Here is a 20,777-nt window from a genome sequence, read left to right on the forward strand (position 1 = left end):
TATCCTACCAAATTCCTATTTGTGAAGTGATAATTTGAAGGAACATTGGTAGTATCTACAGAAAAACTTTCAGCTTTTTATTTTTAAAAAGAAAACATTGCTACTGTGCTAAAAAGCCTCTATTGTTCAAACAGTATTTGAGTCTAGACTCACCTACTTTCCTTAGTGCAGCTAGCATTGCCAGAAGATACTGCTGCAGAATTTACTTTTACTAGTTGTAAACATTTCTAGTGCCCATATTGTAGCTTTCAAACCAAAATAAACAGAATTCCAGAGACCAGCATGTAAGCTTGTGCTTAAAGTAGTGCCATGAAGAGGCTTTCTGAGGCTTTCTTTAAACCTCAAATCAGACCACAGCATGTCTTCACCCATTGTGGTGAGTGAAAATATCCAAGTACTTCATTTATAGCTTGTACATGTTTCCTAGAAGTGAACCCTGGTGTGAGGGCCTAGGGAGCAATATAGGATGAGAGTCAAGTTCCTGTGTTGATTTTCCTTTTCTTCCTTCTCTGTTACATTTCTGCAGTTTTCACATTTCACTGAAAACCTCTGTGCTATCTGCTGTCAGTGCTGTGGTGTCCAGTTCCTAGTTTTTGGGGTTTACAACTTTTCTCTTATGTACAACAAGCTATTTTGTGTTGCTTTTTGAGGAAGAATGTATGGTTCAAAGGTAGCCAGGCTACCTTTTTCTGAGACTTTTTTATTTTTAGCATTTGCATTTGAAAATGGTTTCCTAGAAAACTCTGTTTAACCTTTCTGATTTTTGACTATTTTTTGCTTCACACTCACTGTCCGGTGGTTTGCAATTGTAACCCAGTTGTTTGCAAGTAGCAGCTGAAAGCTTTGAAATTATTTTGGGTTTGTACTCTTTTACTGGAAGAGCATCAAATTCTTATATTACAGTTTGGGAACCCCCAGATGTTGGGGGGGGTTTGGGGTTTCACCGAGGTCCCATGCAGTGTGCCCTGCTGCTGCCACCCAGCGGTCTGGTAGCAAAACGCGACGCTGCAAAACCAGTAAGTCTTGGTTCCGACGGATCTTTTGCCTGTTCCTTCGCTGGTTTTCAGGGCTTGAAGGATTAGCAATGAATGTACTGTGTGCACTTCGCACTGACACAGCACTTGAGCTGTCAAGGGGTTTTTCAGTTGCTGATCTGCTGTTTTAGTGTTCTGCATCTGTCACAGGGACATGTGAAATATGCTAGCATATGTGAATGGAGGGAATATGCTTGACAAGATAAATCCATCATATTTATAAAGCTGGGAGTGGGAGGAAACGTTAATACAATAGTGGGCTTTCATATCTTCACTATCTTTTCTCTAAAATAACCTTTCAAGTGCTAATTTCTTTTAATGCCTAAATAATCTCTTGTTTGCAAAATATTGTCATAGGTCTAAAAACTGATTTATCACTGTATGCTTTTCATTTTGTCTTGTTTCTCATGCGGCAAAACAGAAAAATTCACTGTAAGTGAACCTGAAATTTCTTATTGTGCTGTTTTTGCCTGTAATTCCCAGTGTGTTTTTCTGTGTGGTGTGCTGGTTGTTTTGTTTTGGTTGGTGGTTGGTGGCTGTTTTGGGGTTTTTTGGGGGGGAGGGGTTGTATTTTTTTTTAATTTTGTTTTGTTTTTGTTTTTTAGTTGCATGAGAATAAATAGGAGATTTTGGTACACTTGGTTTTGTTTGATATTGTGCTGAATCTGTTTAATCATTATGTCATACTTAATTTTCTTGCAATGTCAACTAAACAATACATTCACAGCTGTAGTTAAATTCCTGAGAAAAGTGTTCTCTGATGTTCAGCTTTATTGTATCATAGTAATGCTTGACAGTGTCTTGGTAGGTAAGGTTAGTTTGTGTCTCTGATTAGTTTTTAGGAGAGTGTTTTAATGACATGCAGTATTTGCAGCCTCATCTGCTTGTGAAACATGCTTTAGATTTATTTATGTATTTTTTAGCTAATAACTAATGAAAGTTTGGGCACCCAAACTTCGTTTTTTCAACTAATCATATTGAGAATGTTCTTCTATTCAGGGTTGTCTTATATTTGTCAAGCTTTGGCATCCAGTGGGTCTGGAAAATCATATGTATTCTTCACTGGTTTTGTTATTTAAATAAGAAAATTAAAGGTGATGGTCTGTCTTAGAAACTTAATTTTTAAACAATCCTTTAGGTTCCAACATTGCAAGGTCTGTAACCTGTGCTAAACTTCTTTCTGTTTAAACCAAAATCTGATGTCTCTTTCATCTTGACCAATTTTTCTTACTGATTTCCGCCCCCCTCCCCGTCAAGGGCAAATTTGCTGGGATTATCCAGAGGTTAGTGAACGCTTCCATGGCCTGAAGGCAGTGACCAAATCATCATCAAGTTACAACAATGTTGTAACATGCCAGTTTTTAATTTTGTTATGTTGATGCTTGAGACCAAATTTTCCATTCAGACAAATTGGGAACTTGAACTTCCAAAGGAGAGAGCCCACAAGGTCCTTCGTCCAGTACCTCTATACGAAGTGTTCTCATAGCGAGTGAGACAAGGGCTTCTTTGCAAAAAGAAGTCATCCTAGTGTAACTTGTTGATATTAGTACAGAAATTATACAGAGATTATGCACTTCTGTTCAGCATTGACATAAAATTATTGGGAAACTTTGATATGTTTTTCTGTAGATATCTCTACAGAGTGCTAGTTTTGATTATGCATAAATACCAGTGACAGAACTGAGGTGGGCTCACCAAATCAAAAGTTTTTTAACTAAAAAACAAACAAACAAACAAAACAAACCAACCAAAATAACCCCCCCAAAACCCACAAACAACCAAAACAAACCCATTGCTTTTGTAGAAGTGGTATAGAGGAGAGTGTGGTTCAAATACAGTTCCTTTGCTTTCTGTGTGGTTGCTTGAACTTGGCTCTCATTTGTGGTGAGGATGCCGTGAGTAGCACTGCGTGATGTCTGATGTACAATAAGGATGGGGTGCTCTAGAGATGGGGTGGAATGGTGGTTCTTTCTCCAGGCACAGAGACAAGTGCAGAGTGGGCTGCTCCTAGCCAGCAGATAAGTTTCTTGCATAGCTGAGGATGACTAAATCCTTCATTGAATTTGGAGGAGAGGTCCATAGGACTGCTTTTGAATCCAAAGGAGACAGAATTTGCTCTGCTAATACACAGGAATTTTAGCTCCAAACAGGACTGTGTGATTTTTGTAACACCTTTGGGTATTTTATGCTGTTAGTGGCCCGGTAACAGAAATGTACCTTGGGCTGGCACAGAACTGCTGGGCTTGGTGCACCCTGCCTGCCAGTCCAACAGTGGCTAATGGTGACCTTTAGCCAGAGGCTTCTGTTGATAACAGTGGCTGTTAATCTGTAAGACTTCTGTTGAGCTCCCGAGCCTGATGTTCTGTCCTGGTGGTTCTTGGGTGGGAGGTGAGATGGGTACTAAGCAAAGGGGTGGCTCACCACACTTGAGCTGGGTTCTGCAGGCAGAGATCAGGTTGTGGGTTGGTGTTCAGCTGAAGGAAATTTACTGATAGGTATCAGAAATAAATTTTGATGCCTTAAGATAATGTGTAACAAAAGTACTCAGGAAGTTGTTCCTTTCAGTAAGACATGCTTCATCCTTGGTTGGAGGTAGTAAGCTGTGAATGTCAGCTGGTGCTTGTCTCCCACGCAATATGCACTGTGCTACTATCACTACTGCTGAAACTGTGAATGCTTCCATACTGGCTTAAGTTTCTTAAGCATGAGCAGAAGCAAGTAAAATGCTTTCCCCACTTTTGAAGTGTTATCTCTTTGCCATTGCTTTCCCACTTTGAGGATAGTTCACTGAACCTTAAGTAAAAGAGGGTATCGGTTCTTCACTGCACAGTGAAGAAACTGCACTTCACAAGTACTGTTTAATGGTCCTCTCTAGTACTCAGAAGTGAATAACCTTGAGTTAGGAGCTATCATTGAAGTGCTGAAACCTTTCCTATCCACTTCTTGATCATGTCTGCTTGTGCATGTACTTTAAAGGACTAGTAGCTGCTATACCTACTTGCCTATGCAAAACCTGATGTATAACATAATTTTTGTAGATACATTTACAGTGTGAAAATGTTGCTATTTATGATGTTGATGGTGATTCAGGGGAGGGTGGAAGAGGGGTTTGAATATTGCTTCCTCCTTCCCTGAGTCAAAGTCATTCACCAAGAATTTGAAAAAAACAGTGGTCTGAGTGAGTTGGAAAGCACTGGTTCTTTTTGATAATGCCTTTCAGACTGTAAATAAAGCTGCTATTATGTGATGGTATAAACAGTATGCTTTGAGATTTTGTATTAGGAAACAAATGAGAACAAAACCTCACATTGTTTTATCAGATAACTTTTTAAAAGAATCAGTCTCTGTGTTTGTTTTCAACCTATTGTATATTCAGTAATTAAGTCTGAAAAGTTTAGGATATCATGTGTACATATGTTGAATTAATGTAAGTCTTCCTTTAGGAAGGAATTATTCTGAGAGAAAAACATTTAGTAACAATGCAATTGGTTTATGCTTAGTCTTGTCAGACAGCAGTTGCCCACAAACTTCCTTCCTTAATTCTCCCACAGAAAATCTACGGTCAATTGTCTTCTAGATTTTTAATTTAAAGTTAAATGAAAAATCAGTGAACTGCGTTTGTGCTGTTTTGCTGCTAGTTTTGATACAATACATGTTTCTGGTTTGATTTTTAAGAAATTGCCTTGAGCTGATGTTGTTTTCACTTTTTTTCTCCATGGCAGCCGTAACTCTGCGAGGAGACAGTGGTAGAAGATCGGAGAGGAGAGCCAGGCGAGTTTCAGCATGTCTCTCAGATCATTCACTGGCTAGTGACAGTGGCGTGTTTGAAGCTTTAAGCAAAAGGTCAGGTGTATAAATGCATAGTAAGCTGGAAATATTCCTTTTCTACCACACGGTCCAAAAGAATTAGTTGTGAATTTCTGAATAGGTTTTCAACCTTCCTAGTTCTTTGTAACATAGAAATAGATTGCATGTTTTAAAGGAGAGAAGCTTTTTACATGCAGTCTGTCATCTTCACAACGAACTTTCACTTATTGTCTCTGACATTTTAACACTATATCATTCTCCCTTGAAAAAGTTTTCTCAGCTAATTAGTCATAAATCAGTAATTTTTCAGCCATCTGTAACAAAATAAACTTATACAGAGTGTGCCTTAAAATTCTGAGCAGCATGTGATAAAAGTATAACTGAGAGGAAGAAATACACAAACTACTAAAAATCTAAAAATGTGTAAGTTGACCAAGTGATTGAAGGATACATAAAGGCATGTTACTTAATACAATTGTTTTAACATTCTAAACAGTAATTGGGAAGAAGATAAGGTTTGGGAGATGCTAAAGAGAAATGGAAGACAGAATAGATATTAATGTAAATATCTTTAAAAAAATTATTCTAAAACTTCAGTTTTTACAATTGCAAATTACTACTGCTGTGTTTTTAAATAGATGTCTCAGTTCCTTTTACATCGCCTGTCCTTCCTGTATTACCAAGCAATTGCTTATATCCACAAATCACAAAGTAAATGTTAGTTTCATTATGTTTTAACAGCTTAGGTCACTACTTTATCACTAGTTTACAGTACTTTCTGTTCCTACAGGAATGAAGATCTGGAAGAGCCTGTTTATGGTGATGTTGCCAGTAATGAAGAACCACAAATACATGTTGGATATCTGTGAGTAGTTACACCTCTTTCTCCCTGTCAACTCTGCAGGAATTGCTCACTACTTTTCTTGGGTTTGTTAACTTTTTAATGATCTGAACTTCAGTGGGTATTTTTAAGACATTTCTGAACTGACAGCTGAAGTTTAGTGTGTGTACAGATTAGTTAGTCACATGCCACTTTGTGTTGGGGATATGCCTTAACTGCAGTTCATTCAGTTCATCCATTCAATGCTGACTGATAAAAGGGCCTTCACTACTTCTTTCAGTAGCATTTATTTTCATTGTCTAGACCTTTAGTGTGAGTATGGGTATAGGGATATGTCTCTGTAAGCGAGATCTTTTTATGCCAGATAAAGGAGGATTACCTTAGAAAAGTCACAGGTAAAGAGACACAAATACAAACACAGTTCCCAAATACGGCTCTGAAATCCTGTGCTTATGGCATGCTGTTGTTGGTGCTGGGAATAATGTGTGAAAGGGTAGATTATTGCTGTGCAAGGCAGGATATCATACCTTAGGCAGCCCTCTGGAATTGTCTCTGCCCCTTGGAAAATTAATTCCTAAGCTTGGGAGTTTTGTAAATCTCAAAACTGTTAGTGCCATTTCAAAATTCATGTTGATGTGAAAGAGTAGAATTTTTTAATTTGTTTTCAATAACCCATGAAAATAATGCAGACTGATTTGTCTAATGTAACCAATGTGTTGTTGCACACGTGCACACATGCACACACATATAAGCATATGATGTAACTGTTTAAGGAATGTATTTTATAAAATGTGTTTTGTAACACAGTGTAGTGTAAAGCAACTTATTCTTTTGAAACTGAATACTGTTTAATTCTCTTAGTTCTGTGTTACTGGTACTGATGTTAATAATGTTCCGTTACCAGAATGTGATATCTGTAATTGCTTTTAATTGAAACTGGTTTGTCTAAGAAATTTGTTTAACAACAAAATGTGCTTTTATATTCTTGAAATCCTTCTAGTCATTTCCATTTCTTAAGCAAAATATTGGTGATTGGTGATTAATGCAGGAACTTTGTTTTCCAGGCATGACAGTGGAAGCGAATGTCTGTTAGTCCATGTATTACAGCTGAAGAACTTTACTAGTCTAGTTGTTAAAGAAAACTGCAAAATGTAAGCTTAAATTTCACCCAAAGTCTGATCATTGTTTGTTTTGTGCCACGGTCATAAATACTGTAGATTTATTTGCTTTCATTCAAAATTAAGCCGTTTCTGAAGAAGATAATATGTCTTAGTTTTCATGAGGAAAGGGTTAATTTTATGGACACAAAGTGTCCCTTTCATAGAATCTCTGTCACAATGGTCAGGTAACAGGAGTAGTCTTTAATGACCTATGTCATGGAAACAACTGTCTAAGTAGCTCTGCTGCCTTCTATCAGATGAAAGTGATTGTTGATGTTGTTTTTGTCTTGGAGTCTCAAATGGGATGGTATGAGATATTTAAATTAGTTTTTTAAGACTGCAGATGGATGCCATGACTGCAGATTTCTTTTGCCATCCTTGCTGAATTTCTTAAGGAGGAAGAAAAGGTTAGTGGGTGGAAGGTAGAGAAGAAATGGATTAGTGACACTTACGGGGTAATTCAATTGCCTAAATATAGGCATGTGTTTCCATTTGAAATATCATAACATAGCACCTGGCCTCCAGCTGCTGCTGCTCAGACGAAGGCTGTATGTAGCTCTCCTGTAGCTCCAATGTCATAATTTCCAGCTCCCTGTAGATGCCTTGGATACCTCAGGGCAGCTCAAGTGCCACTTGGTGCCTCTGTTCAGCACCAAGTTGGAAAAAAATTAGTTTTAGTTAGAAAAATATAGCATTTCTGGATTAGCTGTGCCGATCTTGTGCGTTAAGAATGCAAAGTAAATTTCTGTGGTGATGAGATCCCAGAGCAATTCTTGATGTAGGTGTTACACTAATGTTTTTGCATAGCTTGATTTTGAGAAATGTAAAATAGCTTTCTTTTTCTGAATTGTGTTATTTGTCTATTTTGATGTTCTCAGTCATGTGAGAGTTTATTTGCCACCACTTGAGTCGGGCACACCAACCACTTACTGCTCTAGAGCTTTGGAATTCCAAACTCCGTTAATATTTAATGAAGTGTTCCGAATCCCTGTGCATTCAAGTGTTTTGAAATTAAAATCACTGCAGCTGTATATCTGTTCAGTTGATCATCAGCAACAAGAAGAGCTATTGGTAAGTGGTTCTGTTTATTAAAAGCCATTTATATGGGAAACTAAAGTTACTTGAGGAATAATTTTTAAGATTATAAAGGGAAAGTGAAGTCTTTATTTCTCCATAAGAAGTTCTCATAGAGTTGATGTTAGTGTGTCCATTTGTGCACATATGTAAGTATAGTTCTGTGAATAAAAAGGTGGGATTTTTAAAAAGTTGAAATATGTGCATTTTGGGGTTACATGAAGTCTTATTAAATTAGCAGAGGTTGAGAATTGGAGAGTTTTAAGCAGTGTTGAAAATAATCTGATCTACTAGTTACTGTTAAATTGCAGTGGTATGCTGAAAACTGATGTGAGATTCACATTCATTGCTATGGGATTTAGTAGATAAGGAGTTAATTTTTTATTTATTTTAAAGGCAATTCTTAGAAGTGTCTGTTTTGCGGAAAGTTGAAAAATCTGCTGTTGCTAAATTTTGGTGCAAAAAGGAATGCACTGTGTAAAAAAAAAAAGTCAAACTTTTCCTAAAACACTTAATCTGACAGCTTTTAGACTACAGCGTGCTCAAGACACGGGACTTTAATTCCTGTGTGTGTCCTGGCTGTTTAGAAATGAGTGGACTGTCATTGCAGTGAGGGGTTTGAATGGGTTAGGGAAAAAAATTTTTAAGCCTATCAAAGAAGTTAAGAGGTTCAGGCATCTCACTGGCATGCTGGGCTATAGGTGTTTATTTGAGCAAATATAGGCAAGAGTGCATGTTTGTTAGTCCACCTTTAAAACTAAGGAGCATCTTACATAAATAGAGGTCCTGATGTTGACAGAAGTGGACCCAAGGTTTTGTCTGTAGTAGGAAGTTTTGTCATTTTTGCACTACAACATTATGAAAGCGAAAGCATCTCAAGAACAGGCTGGATATAGTAGTGTAAAATGCTTTATGCTGCTACAGCCTGTTCTTGTGGCAAGCTAAATAGCTATGTAAGTATAAAATGTCTTGGCATTGGCACAGGTGCATCTAAGTTTAGGGTGCTTTTATTCTAACTGCTCTTACTGAATTGCCAAAAAAAAAGAGAGGTCTTCGGGTTATATTGGTAGGGATTTTTTTCTTTTTTGTAGTCTTAGTTTAGTTTTGTCAGAAATATCTCTGTCAACAGTAGCTAGTAATATACTTTAAGGTAAGTTAGCAATGCTACTCAAAAGGAGAGAAACAATGTCACGGTTTCTTCAGGTCGATGCATTGAAGTATCTGATTAAACATTATGATTGTTACTCTCTTTAGCTGCAAATTGAGCATTTTCTCAAACTGAGAAAACATTTACTATCTCCCTTTGGAACTGCTGTGATGGTCTCTGTCAGCAAGGCCCATGTCTTTCAAGATCTCTTCCACTGAGATTACCATTTTTCCCATCTATTTAATAATGCATAAATTTCTCAAATTCTTGATGACCGCTATCTTTTCAGTTAGATTATGCCAGTGTAATGTGTTCCTAAATGCAGAAGCCACACTGGAGTTTAAGTTATACAAGTATTTGAACATAATAGGGAGTTAAAAAAAAATAAATTCTGTCAAAATTCTGTTCTACACTTCACTTATAAAGAAATAAGTATATTAAACTTGTGGGATGGTCCTTCCATTCCCTCAGCCTTTTACTCATATGTACTGCATGGCTGAAAGATCTTTTTCTGTGTTAAATTGGCTTATTTCTTCCCTGTTGGCCTAATCAATATTGAGATAAGGGAATTGTTATTTTCCATGATTAGCATATGTAGTTCATGACAAAACATCAAAGAAATGTGAATGCCTTTCATACAATCACACAGCATTGCTGTTTCACTCCAAGTTTCTGATCTTTTACAGCCCTGGCCAACTGATTATTCCCCGTGTCTTAATTTATTTGAATTCTTCTTGAGTGACTTGTTTTGCATTTTCTGATTTTATTTTGGAACATTTGTCCCATTTTTTTTTTTAGTATTACTTTAAATTCTGATCCTTTTCTTATAAAGAGACATGTCTGTCTGATATCACAGAGAGATTCATAAATACTTCTACTCTTCTGCCAACCAAGTTGTTAACAAATGTGTCAGAGCAAGCACGTGAGAGACCTCTAGTAGACCCACCTTGGTTTTTTCATCCTTTTGAGTGAGCTCCAAATCTTAAGGTGGAGGTGAAATATTAATTGGTCCTTTCAGTACTGATAATTATCAGTTGGATTTGATGGTGATTTTCTACCCAATTAGTGATTCACTTTGTACTGACAGCTTTTTTGGCAGGCTTACTTAACTGCTTAGTAAATGTGGTGTGTGGGGCAGTATCAGATGTCTTAAGCATATGTTTTCTGCAATATTGATGGCAGGAAAACTGTTTTACCCTCTACTTCTAAAACCATACTCAGCATGTCTTAAACATTTTCCAACTCTGATATAAAAATGTCAGTATTTGATGAACATTTCTTTCATACACTGCATCAGAGCAAGTAGACATCTCTGTTTTATGTAGAAAAAAAAAAGTCATCTCTCTAGCCACCAGTATACTGACATGAAATGACTTCCTCAGTAACATTCTGTATCCCAATATCACATTATTTTGTTAGTCTCAAAACCTTTTCTCCATTGTCCTTTATGCACCTGTTTAAACAGAGCCCCAGGGAATATTTGTCTTGGAAAAATAATACAGTGTTTTTTTAATTATTGTTTTCTAATTAACTGTTTCTTTACCTGCTTAAAGTTGAATGCAGTTTCTGTGTTCATTTCCTACTGCCTTTACTATTATAATCATTGTATCCAGCTGTTTGGTTTATGAGAGATGAAAACTATTATATGGGACATTACCGTGATATAAATGAAAACATTCTTAGCATGTGGTTCTCTAGCATGGAAATGAACAGGTTGTAGAGATAGCCAGATAAAGCTAAAAGCAGTACTTAAAGGCTAACTGATACAAAATCGTTGCTAGGTTAAGTTAGTGAACTGATTAAAAAAATAATAAATAAAATAGGCAGCATGGATTTGCTCACAGCTGTTTTTAATTTCGGTGAACACCACTGAGAATTTCTTACATGAGCACTCTCTGATGGAGTTGGGCTCCTTCAAAGTTTAAAACACTTTTAGTGGGAAGCCTCCATTAAACCTGTTTTCACCTAAATCTAGGAGATGAAAGGATGACCTGCAAAGTGGAAAAATGGATTTGTGGCCCATTCGACAGTCTTATGATATAAATAGGCAGGAAAAGAATTAATTTACACAACATTTTTTTTTCCATTTGAAAGATGCCTTTGAGGACCAGAGAACAGAAGGGTATCAGAATATAAATCTCTCTAAAAAAACACAAATTAAAATAATATTGTTAAAGTTACAATAATTTAAGCAAATGTAGAAATCAGCTATGTAATTGAGAGGGTTTTAGAAATAAAATATTAATAACTGTCAGGTGTCAAGCATATCTACATCAGTCCTACGATTTTTATTTTTCAAAGCCAAAAATTTAATATCTGCTCTGATCCTTCCTGGTAGTAAGCAAGAGACAAGAAATTCAGAATCTTAACATCGTAACACAATGGAACAAAACTGTCTCTTTTTAAGAGACTGTATTTGATGAAGTGGGGTTTTTACATTGTAAGTAAAACACATTTTAAATGAGAAGGTATCTATCCTGCAGAGTATGATTATCTTATTGTGGTCAATGCTTTTTGCTTTTCATAGGGCATTGCTCAGATAAACCTGACCGATGCAGAGAATTCTGGTGAGATGCAGCTTCACTGGTATACTGTTCAGATCTTCACTGGTTCAGAGCCCCAGAGAGCGAGGACCAAAAACCAGTGTGAAGACAGTATTCCTCAGTCTTCTGGAAATGTAACTACAGTTAAAACAGTATGGCTCTATAAAAGTGATTTGTTTATTTATTTGTCAAATGAGACCTTCGGTGTGGTTGTTTGTGGTCTTATCTCAGGTGCAGATTTTTGCGGTGCTTAATTTTACTCCTATGGTTAGAGCTGGATTTCAGAAGAATAATTAAAAACCAGATCATGTCTGGACAGGTGCTTGAGATACCTGTGTAACATACCCTGTGTATGTTTTTATGGACGTTTCCAATACAACTGTTAAAAATTTCTGCCTCTGCACTTGAAGAGCTTGTCAAGAAAGGTTTCCACCCTTGGAGATTTTTCAGCCCTTGACTGGGTCCTGGACAACCTCATGTGGCTATGATGCCTTGCCTGTTTTGGGCAGAGCATCAAATTAGGTGACTTTCAGAAATCTCTTCTGATATCTTGCTGGATTATGTTCCAAGAGAGGTAAAGTCTGCCCAGTATCTGTGACAAGTTGAACACTATGTACTTTTTGATCATTAAGATTCAGGGCAGATCTTTGTTTTGTGTTTTGGTTTGGGTTATTTGTTGTGGTCGTTTTTGTTTGTGGTTTTGTTTGGTTTTGTTTAAGTGTGTGGGGTTTTTTTTTAAAGGAACATACAGTGGCTTTGTTTTTATGTTCTTATTGTGTTTTCTCTAAATAGTATGCATTAAGTACATTTGTTTTTTTCAAACAGTTTTATTTTAAGTCTGATTTACCTTACAGGATGCAGTGACAGCCCTGTTAGCTAGGACCACTGCTCAGCTAGAAGCAGTTGAGAGAGAGCTGGCAGAAGAGAGGGTGAAACTGGAGTACACAGAGGAAGAAATCTTGGAGATGGAAAGAAAGGAAGATCAGGCAGAAGCCATATCAGAAAGGTAAAAATGGTTGCTTTAATGGCTCCTTAAGCAGATAATAACTAATACTTCATCAAAGGTAGTTATGCTATGGGTATAGTCTGAAATAGAAGTACAGCAAGTCCTTATTCGGAGGTCTGTCATGATGTGCAAACAGGAGAAAACCTTACTTGAATAGCTGGTTGAGTTTAGAGGACTTGGTATTTGGGGAGTGGGAAAACATTATATCATACAGAAACTTTGCTAGGGAGACAATTGTAATGGGTTTGTAATAGCCCTGTACTAAAAAAAAAAACAAACCAGTAAATAAAATTTTGTGGAGACATGGGAAAACGTTAGGGTTGTGATTTCATCCTTAATAGTACTTCTAGTTTGTTACATGAATGGTGTTGTTCTTTTTGTTATGGTTTTCTTAGTATTGGTAAAAAGACCAGAACATATGCTTAAAGAAAATTAGGGAAGGCGAATTTTTTTGCTATGAAAAGTATTTGCTTCTCTGTACCTGCAGAAATGCAAACAGGCTGTGTTCTACCTATGAAAATTCTATATTTTTATTGGAGAAATAATACTTTTAAATGATAAACTGACTTGGATAATGAAATACATAAACATGACTCATAATTGCATGAGTTTTTTTAATACCTGCAAAATTATTGTGATGTTCTGACTTTAGGAGTTGGCAAGCAGAATCTGTTGACAGTGGATGCAGTAATTGCACCCAGACTAGTCCTCCTTATCCAGAGCCATTTTGCGGGGATTCGTTAGCTGGACACGTGTTTGCAACTCAAGCAGGCCAGTACAGTTCTGGAAAAATGCAGCCTCCGCCACTAAAGGTAATGAGAGAAGACACTACAGTACAGAAACTGCCAAATGCCTGGACCACACACTGCTGCTCCTAGAGTTGGAGTCTGGATTGATCAGGAGAGAAAAGAGTCAGAAATTCCATCAACAACCCTGTATCTGCACTGCCTTCATTACAGCAGTGTCACTACTGAGTTGTTAGAAATGCCCCTTTAGGGCTGTTTTTTTTTTGTTTGCTTACTAGTTTTACTTTTTTGCTTTACTATTTCTAAACAGAATTTGGTTTTTATATCAAGAGGCAAGCTATTTTTACTGTGGCCTTTACATAATCTGTAAATATGCACCTGTATCAGTTTCTGTGTTTACCTGAAATTGTAACAGAAAAGATCATGGTCGAATTCCAGTGCTCTTGGAAATAAGAATTTTGAAGAAACTATGAAGAAGGAAGTGTAATGTTTTAAGATTTGAATTACTGTTTGAGTGTTACAATAACATAGAATAATTGGGCTGAAACTGATGTGTTTAAAATCTTTTGTATTCAAGATATGAGATACTAAAAATAATCCTGAACAAGCTGAAATCAGCAGATTTCCATTGAAGTAGAGGAACACAAGCCATTTGTGCTCCCTTTAGGGGAAGATAATACCTCCTTTTGAGGAGTGAGTTAACTAAAAGTTTGGAATCTTTGCTAGAGTAGTCCATGTTTTCTGTCTGTCTGAATATTTTAGTGTTCTTGTATAATTGTTTTAACAGTCTTTCAGTTCCTTTTTTTTCCTTCCTTCTCTTCGTTTAACTTCCTCTAGTTTTAAGGTGGTTTTTTGCTTCAGAGTCACTGTTCTTATTGAAAAGTGACTCAGTTTTTTTCTGTTGAGGCTGGAGATCAGGTGGTAGCTTGGTTAATGCCTAGTTGCCAGTCCTGAATGCAGTCCTTGTGCTCTGCAGCTATGATTTATATTATAACTGCATCTCATAATTGTTACTGTTCCACTGAAGGCTTCTGAAAGGTAATCTTATAATTTTGAATGACCTAGTTTTAAAACTTTTTAAAAAATGAGGTAATTCATCCTCTTAGTGCTCATTGAGACTTGAATCTAGCTAGCAAATAGTTTACTTTTGATATTGTTGAAATGTCTGATTGTTTTGGCTACAAGAGAAAAAATAAGGGAAAAATAAAAAAATTTCCTTCATTGAAATTTTAGGTGGATAAGGAAACTAACACTGAGGATCTGTTTCCTGAAGAAGTTGCTATTCTTCCAAAAGAGAGAACCAGCCGCAGGCCACGGGGTTCTGCTTTTGTTCGAAGCAGCACCATTGTTCGTTCCCAGACCTTCTCGCCTGGAGCACGGAGTCAATATGTTTGCAGAGTGAGCAAGGCTTAAAAAGAAGGAGGGGGGGAGGGGCCTCCATGCAAATATAATATATGTTTTTGATAATGTCTTTTTAAGGCTTTGTTGCATTTAGAAGAAACTTGTGCTACTTTTTAATAGTAATGAATAATCTTTCACTGAATTTAAACATAGCAGTGGGGAAGATTTTCCCTGACTCTTTTTAAGGGTTTAAACCTGGATTTGAAATTTAACAATCCATGGCAAATTAGATATTAAGTTCTATTCCTTGGCAACCTTAGATGTTAGGCTAGGGTGATTGGTTTTCCAGAGGTTCAGTGCTGTCTGATGAAGTGTATAAACAGTTTGCTTAGAAGCCATGTTTAACTTTCATGTATGTAAAACTTTGGAAAAGGGCACTGCATGCTTAATGTTATGGTTATTGCATAAATATTCTTATAACTCTGTTGCTGTCATGAATATAAGTCATAAGGTGCCTGCTACAGCAGTGGAACGTAGGGTTCCTGGGAGCACTGGTGTAAGTAATTGAGGATCAGCTCACCTCGGTTGATTGCTGTGTTCAGTGATGAAAGGCTTATAAGCGCTTGGCTCATGGTTTTGTAGATTGATATGTGGGTATTGGTTTTGCAACATTGGCGGAATACACGTAGCTTTGATCGTACTCTTTCATCAGTTTCTGAGATCTTGAGTTTGAAAATGCAGTAATGATTTTTAAATTTTGTGCTTTGTCCTAAACCAAGGAAATTCTGGTTTTTGTTCTTACTTACATTGTACACAGTGCACACAAATTCTCAAATTCTTCAGTTTGATTTCTGAATTACGTATCTGTTTGTAACATAGAGAATGCAAGTGAAAGACTCTTGCACACCAGATCAAAGATAGCACCAAAAGGAAAAGGTCATTGAACACAATCACTTAACCTGCATTTACTAAAGTCAGATGGGGGGTAGAAGTGGGAGACTGTATTCTTCATGCCCATGACAGTAAATGCTTTAGGATGAAATATTATTGCTTCTAAGTCCCCCCTCCATATTTTTTTAGGCTACATTGTCTTGGATATATAGTAGAATGGTTGGTGAAATGTACCTGTATAACACTGATGATTTTAAGTTTTCTTGAATTATTGTAACTATACTGTATAAGCACTATTGTATATACATTTTTTAAATAACTAAAGCTGAAAAAAATAAGTTGCTTAAAACAAGACAGTTTCAGTGTATGTTAAAAAATAAGTCTCAAAAGCGGAAAAAAAAAGTAATAAAGATTTCTTAATGAACATGACCTTGTAAGCAACTTACATTGTCACTGTCTTTTCTCATCAGCTGTATCGCAGTGACAGTGACAGTTCAACCCTGCCAAGGAAGTCCCCTTTTGTCCGGAATACGTTGGAGAGGCGCACGCTACGGTATAAGCAGGTAATATACCAAGGAAATGGATTTTTAATTTTCACAAGGTTACTAGAACACTGGTACTTGTTACACTTAAGCTTTAGATGTCTGCAGGTGCTTTCTGATCCTTTTAGGAAGCATAAAAAGCTTCTGCAATGTAATTGGGGGGGGGTGCATGTTTTGTGTTTGTTTTGGACTTTTTAAGCTAAAAGGTAGACTTGGAGAAGTTAAATACAGTTGTGAACAATTATTAAGGAGGGAAGAAAGTGTGGCAGACAAAAGTTATGTTAATGGGAACCGAATTTGTATTGATTTGGATGTAAAGTTTGATGAATCTTTACAATCTAGTTTATGAAGCAGGGTGTGGGCCTAGAGAAGTGTGTGAATATGGCAGTAAAACATTCATCTCCCCTCCCATGCAGCCTAACAAATCATAGTATTTGAGACCCAAGTATTCAGGAATTAATAGGTTAAGCTCTTCTTTTGCCCCTGTGCCACTCCTCATGCTGTGGAACAAGTGGGCAGAGAAGGGCAGATAGGTGTTAATGCCGTGCATATAAATGACATAAGGTGTAGTCTGGTTAGCAGAAGTTAATGTCTTGCTGGTGTAGGTGAGTAGACAGCTATGCATCCCATATTGATTCAGAATGTATCTTAAAAACAATATTGAATGAAGCCCTTTAAGAGGAACCTTGCTCAGTACAGTATTTTCTGATGTCATGACTTCATTATGAATTTTTCATATTACATCCCTTTTATTATCATCATAACATGGAATTTTAGTCCATAAACTTAAATTAGTTAAGTATTTGTAAGTCAAAAGGAAGCTGTAAAAGGAGGCAGTAGAAAAATTCAAAAGTAGACTGTCAAAGGAGATAGTAGAAAGCATTAATTGAAAAAGTTATGTATGATACAGAAAACCCCTACAAGCTAGCCTTGCACTGGAGGATATAAAGAATCTCCAAAACTTCATGTGAAAAAGACTTTGTGTGTGAAGTAAGTACCGAAAATGTATGGTCTGTATTGCTAAAGCAAGACCAGTAAACCATGTTGAGAGTAATATATTGTGCATTTTATTTGAATCCTAATAATCAGCAGTCCTGCAGATCATCCTTGGCTGAGCTTATGGCAAGGACATCCTTAGACCTGGAGCTGGATCTCCAGGCATCCAGAACTAGACAGAGACAGCTGAATGAGGAGATATGTGTTTTAAGAGAATTGAGACAGCGTCTGGAAGATGCCCAGCTCAGAGGGCAGACAGATCTACCCCACTGGGTCCTTCGGGATGAGCGATTCCGAAACTTGCTGAAGGAAGCAGAAAGGCAGGTATGGTAACATGATGTAAGCACTCAGTGTGTTCAGAAACTTCTGATTTCAAAATGTCTTGATTGTGACAAAGTGTCTAAAGAACTGTTTTTACAGAAATATTAACAGTGAGTTTCCTCCCTTGAAGTTTGCACAATAAAAACTATTGCATTGATTGTTACCAAACTATATTTATTTCAGGACAGGTTTTTAGAGAATGGCGCTATTTGCCAGTGGCACTTTTTGTTTTGTTTTGGGTTTTGTTTATTTATTTATTGTTGTTGTTCATTTGTTTTGGTTTAGGTATTTGTTATTGGAGCTTTAATAATTTTATTTCTTTTGATCTTTGAAAGAAATTTTTCTTATTTGATTTTTTTTACAAGTATTTTGAATGTTCCCTAAGTATGTGATTTTTTTTTTTTCTTTTCCTGTTCTTGGAGAAAGAAGTTGTAGACAAAGGTGGTGAAAGTGCACAACAAAGAAGATTGTCATTGGATTATCTGAGACAAAGACTGAGCCTAAATTTATTTTAAGATCTTGTTTGACAGTTCTGTATGCAGTAAATTTTGTTAATTTAATACATACCTGTCTGAAGAACATTAGAAGATGAAACAACTCAGTCTTTTGCCTTTATAATTCTTAGATTCTTAGGTGTTTCAGACAATGTACTTGTGTGGTTTCTCTGTGGTGAGTGGGAAAAAAAATCCATTATTTTAATGTGGATATTCTTGTGTTTTATGTGTCCATTTTAAGCATTATGTTTCTTGTTTTCAGACCAGACAGACCAAATTTGAACATCATCAAGAGCAAGCAGCTGAGAAAATGCTAAAGAAAGCATCAAAAGAAATTTACCAGTTGCGTGGGCAAAATCAGAAGGAGCCTATTCAGGTGCAGACTTTTAGGTAAGTGGTAATGCATACTGAAATAGCATAGGAACAGTTCATTAGAGAGGTTAAAGCTTTCTGAAACATTTAGCTAAATTCTGTGTGTCTTGTGATAGCCAGTACTTCTAAACTGTATCTGGATTTGGACACAAGTTCCTTTTGCATTCTTTATACTGCAAAGAGCCAAAACTAAGGTAAAATTGCAGTGTTACAATTCACATAAAATTAAAAAAAGCTTCAAATGCAAAGATGATTCTTCCAACTAGTTGCTATTAAGTTCAAATGTCGTGTCAGTTCTTCAATACAAGCCTGTGCCCATAGTCTGTTTAATGTAATACATATGTGTCACTAGTAACACACTTTCCCTAAAAAATTACCCAGTAATATTCCAGCTTTCTCTCAAGAAGCCTTTTCTGTGGACTCTGTTTGCAGTGTTGCCATTTTTTTGGCTCCCCCTTCTTTTTGTACACATTATTGCAAAATGTACAAGGGTGTATTTTGCTTTGCAGGGCTTGTCCTGTGAAGCCTTTATACAGTCAGCTATGACTGGCGTTCAGTGAGTTGTATAACCCTTCCACCTAGATTTAAAAAAAATAGTGACTGTGTTCAACAGAAAGTTGTCAAAAGTGTATAGTGAGGTTTAGTAGTTTTTAAAGTTTGTTGTATTCAAATAAACCACCAGTTCAGTACATAACTAACAAATACTAACCACTAACCAGAGTAAAGAAACCATGTTCTTGCGGGGAGGAGGGGGAACGTAGTTTGATTTACTTCCTTTTTCTCTTGTTTTGATCACAGAGAGAAGATAGCTTTTTTTACAAGACCAAGGATTAACATACCTCCTCTGCCAGCTGATGATGTATGACATGTTGCATTGTAAACATGAAGTATTTATCGCTTTTATTTTAATGAAGTTCTTAGATTAGCCAAGTTTCTTTAAAAAAAATTGTGCAAAAGCTAATATACACGTTTTGTAAAAAATAAAAAAAAAGTAAAAAAAAGTAAACATAAACAAAAACATATATATAAATATATATACATATATATTTTATAATAGCGACTGCAACAAGGCTTGGTTTTTCCTTGTTGTGAAACTGACATCTCTGAAGACAAGTTATTTTATAAAAGATCGACTATCCTGTTAAGAGCGTGTACAGTTTTTATGCTGTTTTATTTGACTTAAAGGCTGGAAGACAGAAACAAAGTGAGTTCAGGCAAATTCACTGTAGTGTAATTTATTTATAGTGCCTTTTTTCCTTGAAGGAAAATACCTACTTTAAGATGTATTTTAAGACTGAAATTTTGTTCCTCAGTATTTGTCATACAGTAGAATGGAATCATTGAGCTGGTTTTGTTTCTGATACCTGAAATGAAAATACTTTGTTCTAAAATTGTCACTTTTTTCAGCTTTATTATCTGTAGCTTATTATGTACATTGTATCCTTTAGCACTGTCTGTTATAGCAAAATATTATCACCTGCAGTGTGTTTAACACTGATTAGAAGTCATGTTAAACATTGCAGAATTCATTTGCATGTTCTTATTGTGCACTAATAGATTGTTTTCATTTCAGTTGTGTCTAAAGTATCTTTATATTCTTAACTTCAGTTTAAACGGGGGAAGGAAAAGGGTGACAGGTCTTTGTTTTGCTGTTTAATAAAAAGGGAGTTAAAAGAGCAGTGTGAGTGAGCTGTATGGAAAGACTGCTAATGGAATATTACAGTAATTTCTTGAGTTCTGAAGATTCTGATCTGATTCAGGAAAGCATGTGTGTTCTGACTTTGGAAAGCAGCTGCTTTGAGTAAGGGTGCTTAAACACATGTTCATCCTAAAGGATGTGCTTTGCGGTTAAGTGAAGCTTTCCAGGAGGAAGGTGCATAATTCTGGAAGGTTCAGCTCACTTGATTGCTAATTGAACCAGCTAAAATCTGGTTAGAAATAATTTTACTTGTGACCATTCGTTTTAATGAAAGACTGTCACCCTAAATTCCCGAGAATGCCAGTTTTGTGTCCTTGCATCCTGCAAGTGTGTAAAAATACTTCCTTACTAAGCTACTATAATAGAGTTCCTCATATTTTTCTAATTTTACATTACCTACAAAGAGAGGTGCCCAACAGAAGACTGATTTTTGCAAATTGCTGGAATCTCCTAGAAGGAAATTGTGTTGTCTTTTAATTAAATATCAGATTGGTTCCAGATTTTTATATGTCAGGAAATCCAAACAACAGCCAAAACCTAAAGAGACCTATCAGAATTTCTATTTTCAAATATTTTGCGAGTAAGCCCTCTTTGTGAATTCCAAGAGCTTAGACTCTGTTACTTTGTCAAAGGTCAGGAAAACCTGGAAGTGAAATTGATTTACTTTTACTTATCCATGCCAAGGCCAAAAGTAATGGGAAAAAAAGATTGTAAACCTAAATCATTAATTAATGAGGTTGATTAACACAGACAATTAATCTTA

The 20,777-nt window shown here is 36.3% G+C and overlaps 1 protein-coding gene across 4 annotated transcripts in view; it reads left to right on the forward strand.

Moving 5' to 3' along the window:
* The window catches only part of WWC3 (WWC family member 3), a 94,321-nt gene extending 74,160 nt beyond the window's left edge, over nt 1–20,161 (forward strand). The window contains exons 12-23 of one of the 4 annotated variants that reach the window (XM_027890257.1): nt 4,757–4,877; nt 5,632–5,706; nt 6,747–6,833; nt 7,721–7,913; nt 11,591–11,758; nt 12,461–12,612; nt 13,265–13,424; nt 14,592–14,756; nt 16,061–16,153; nt 17,222–17,452; nt 18,206–18,333; nt 19,114–20,161. In XM_027890257.1, coding sequence (XP_027746058.1) covers nt 4,757–4,877; nt 5,632–5,706; nt 6,747–6,833; nt 7,721–7,913; nt 11,591–11,758; nt 12,461–12,612; nt 13,265–13,424; nt 14,592–14,756; nt 16,061–16,153; nt 17,222–17,452; nt 18,206–18,333; nt 19,114–19,180 — 1,640 coding nt within the window. In that variant the 3' untranslated portion in view covers nt 19,181–20,161. The remainder of the gene's footprint in view (nt 1–4,756; nt 4,878–5,631; nt 5,707–6,746; nt 6,834–7,720; nt 7,914–11,590; nt 11,759–12,460; nt 12,613–13,264; nt 13,425–14,591; nt 14,757–16,060; nt 16,154–17,221; nt 17,453–18,205; nt 18,334–19,113) is intronic. The other 3 variants (XM_027890259.1, XM_027890255.1, XM_027890256.1) reach the window with 3 other exon arrangements.
* The last annotated feature ends 616 nt before the right edge of the window (nt 20,162–20,777 follow it).

The sequence above is a fragment of the Empidonax traillii genome, unplaced genomic scaffold (assembly GCF_003031625.1).
Source record: "Empidonax traillii isolate 1590-97213 ecotype Southwest subspecies unplaced genomic scaffold, ASM303162v1 scaffold282:size975252, whole genome shotgun sequence".
In the NCBI taxonomy this organism is placed as follows: Eukaryota; Metazoa; Chordata; class Aves; order Passeriformes; family Tyrannidae; genus Empidonax; species Empidonax traillii.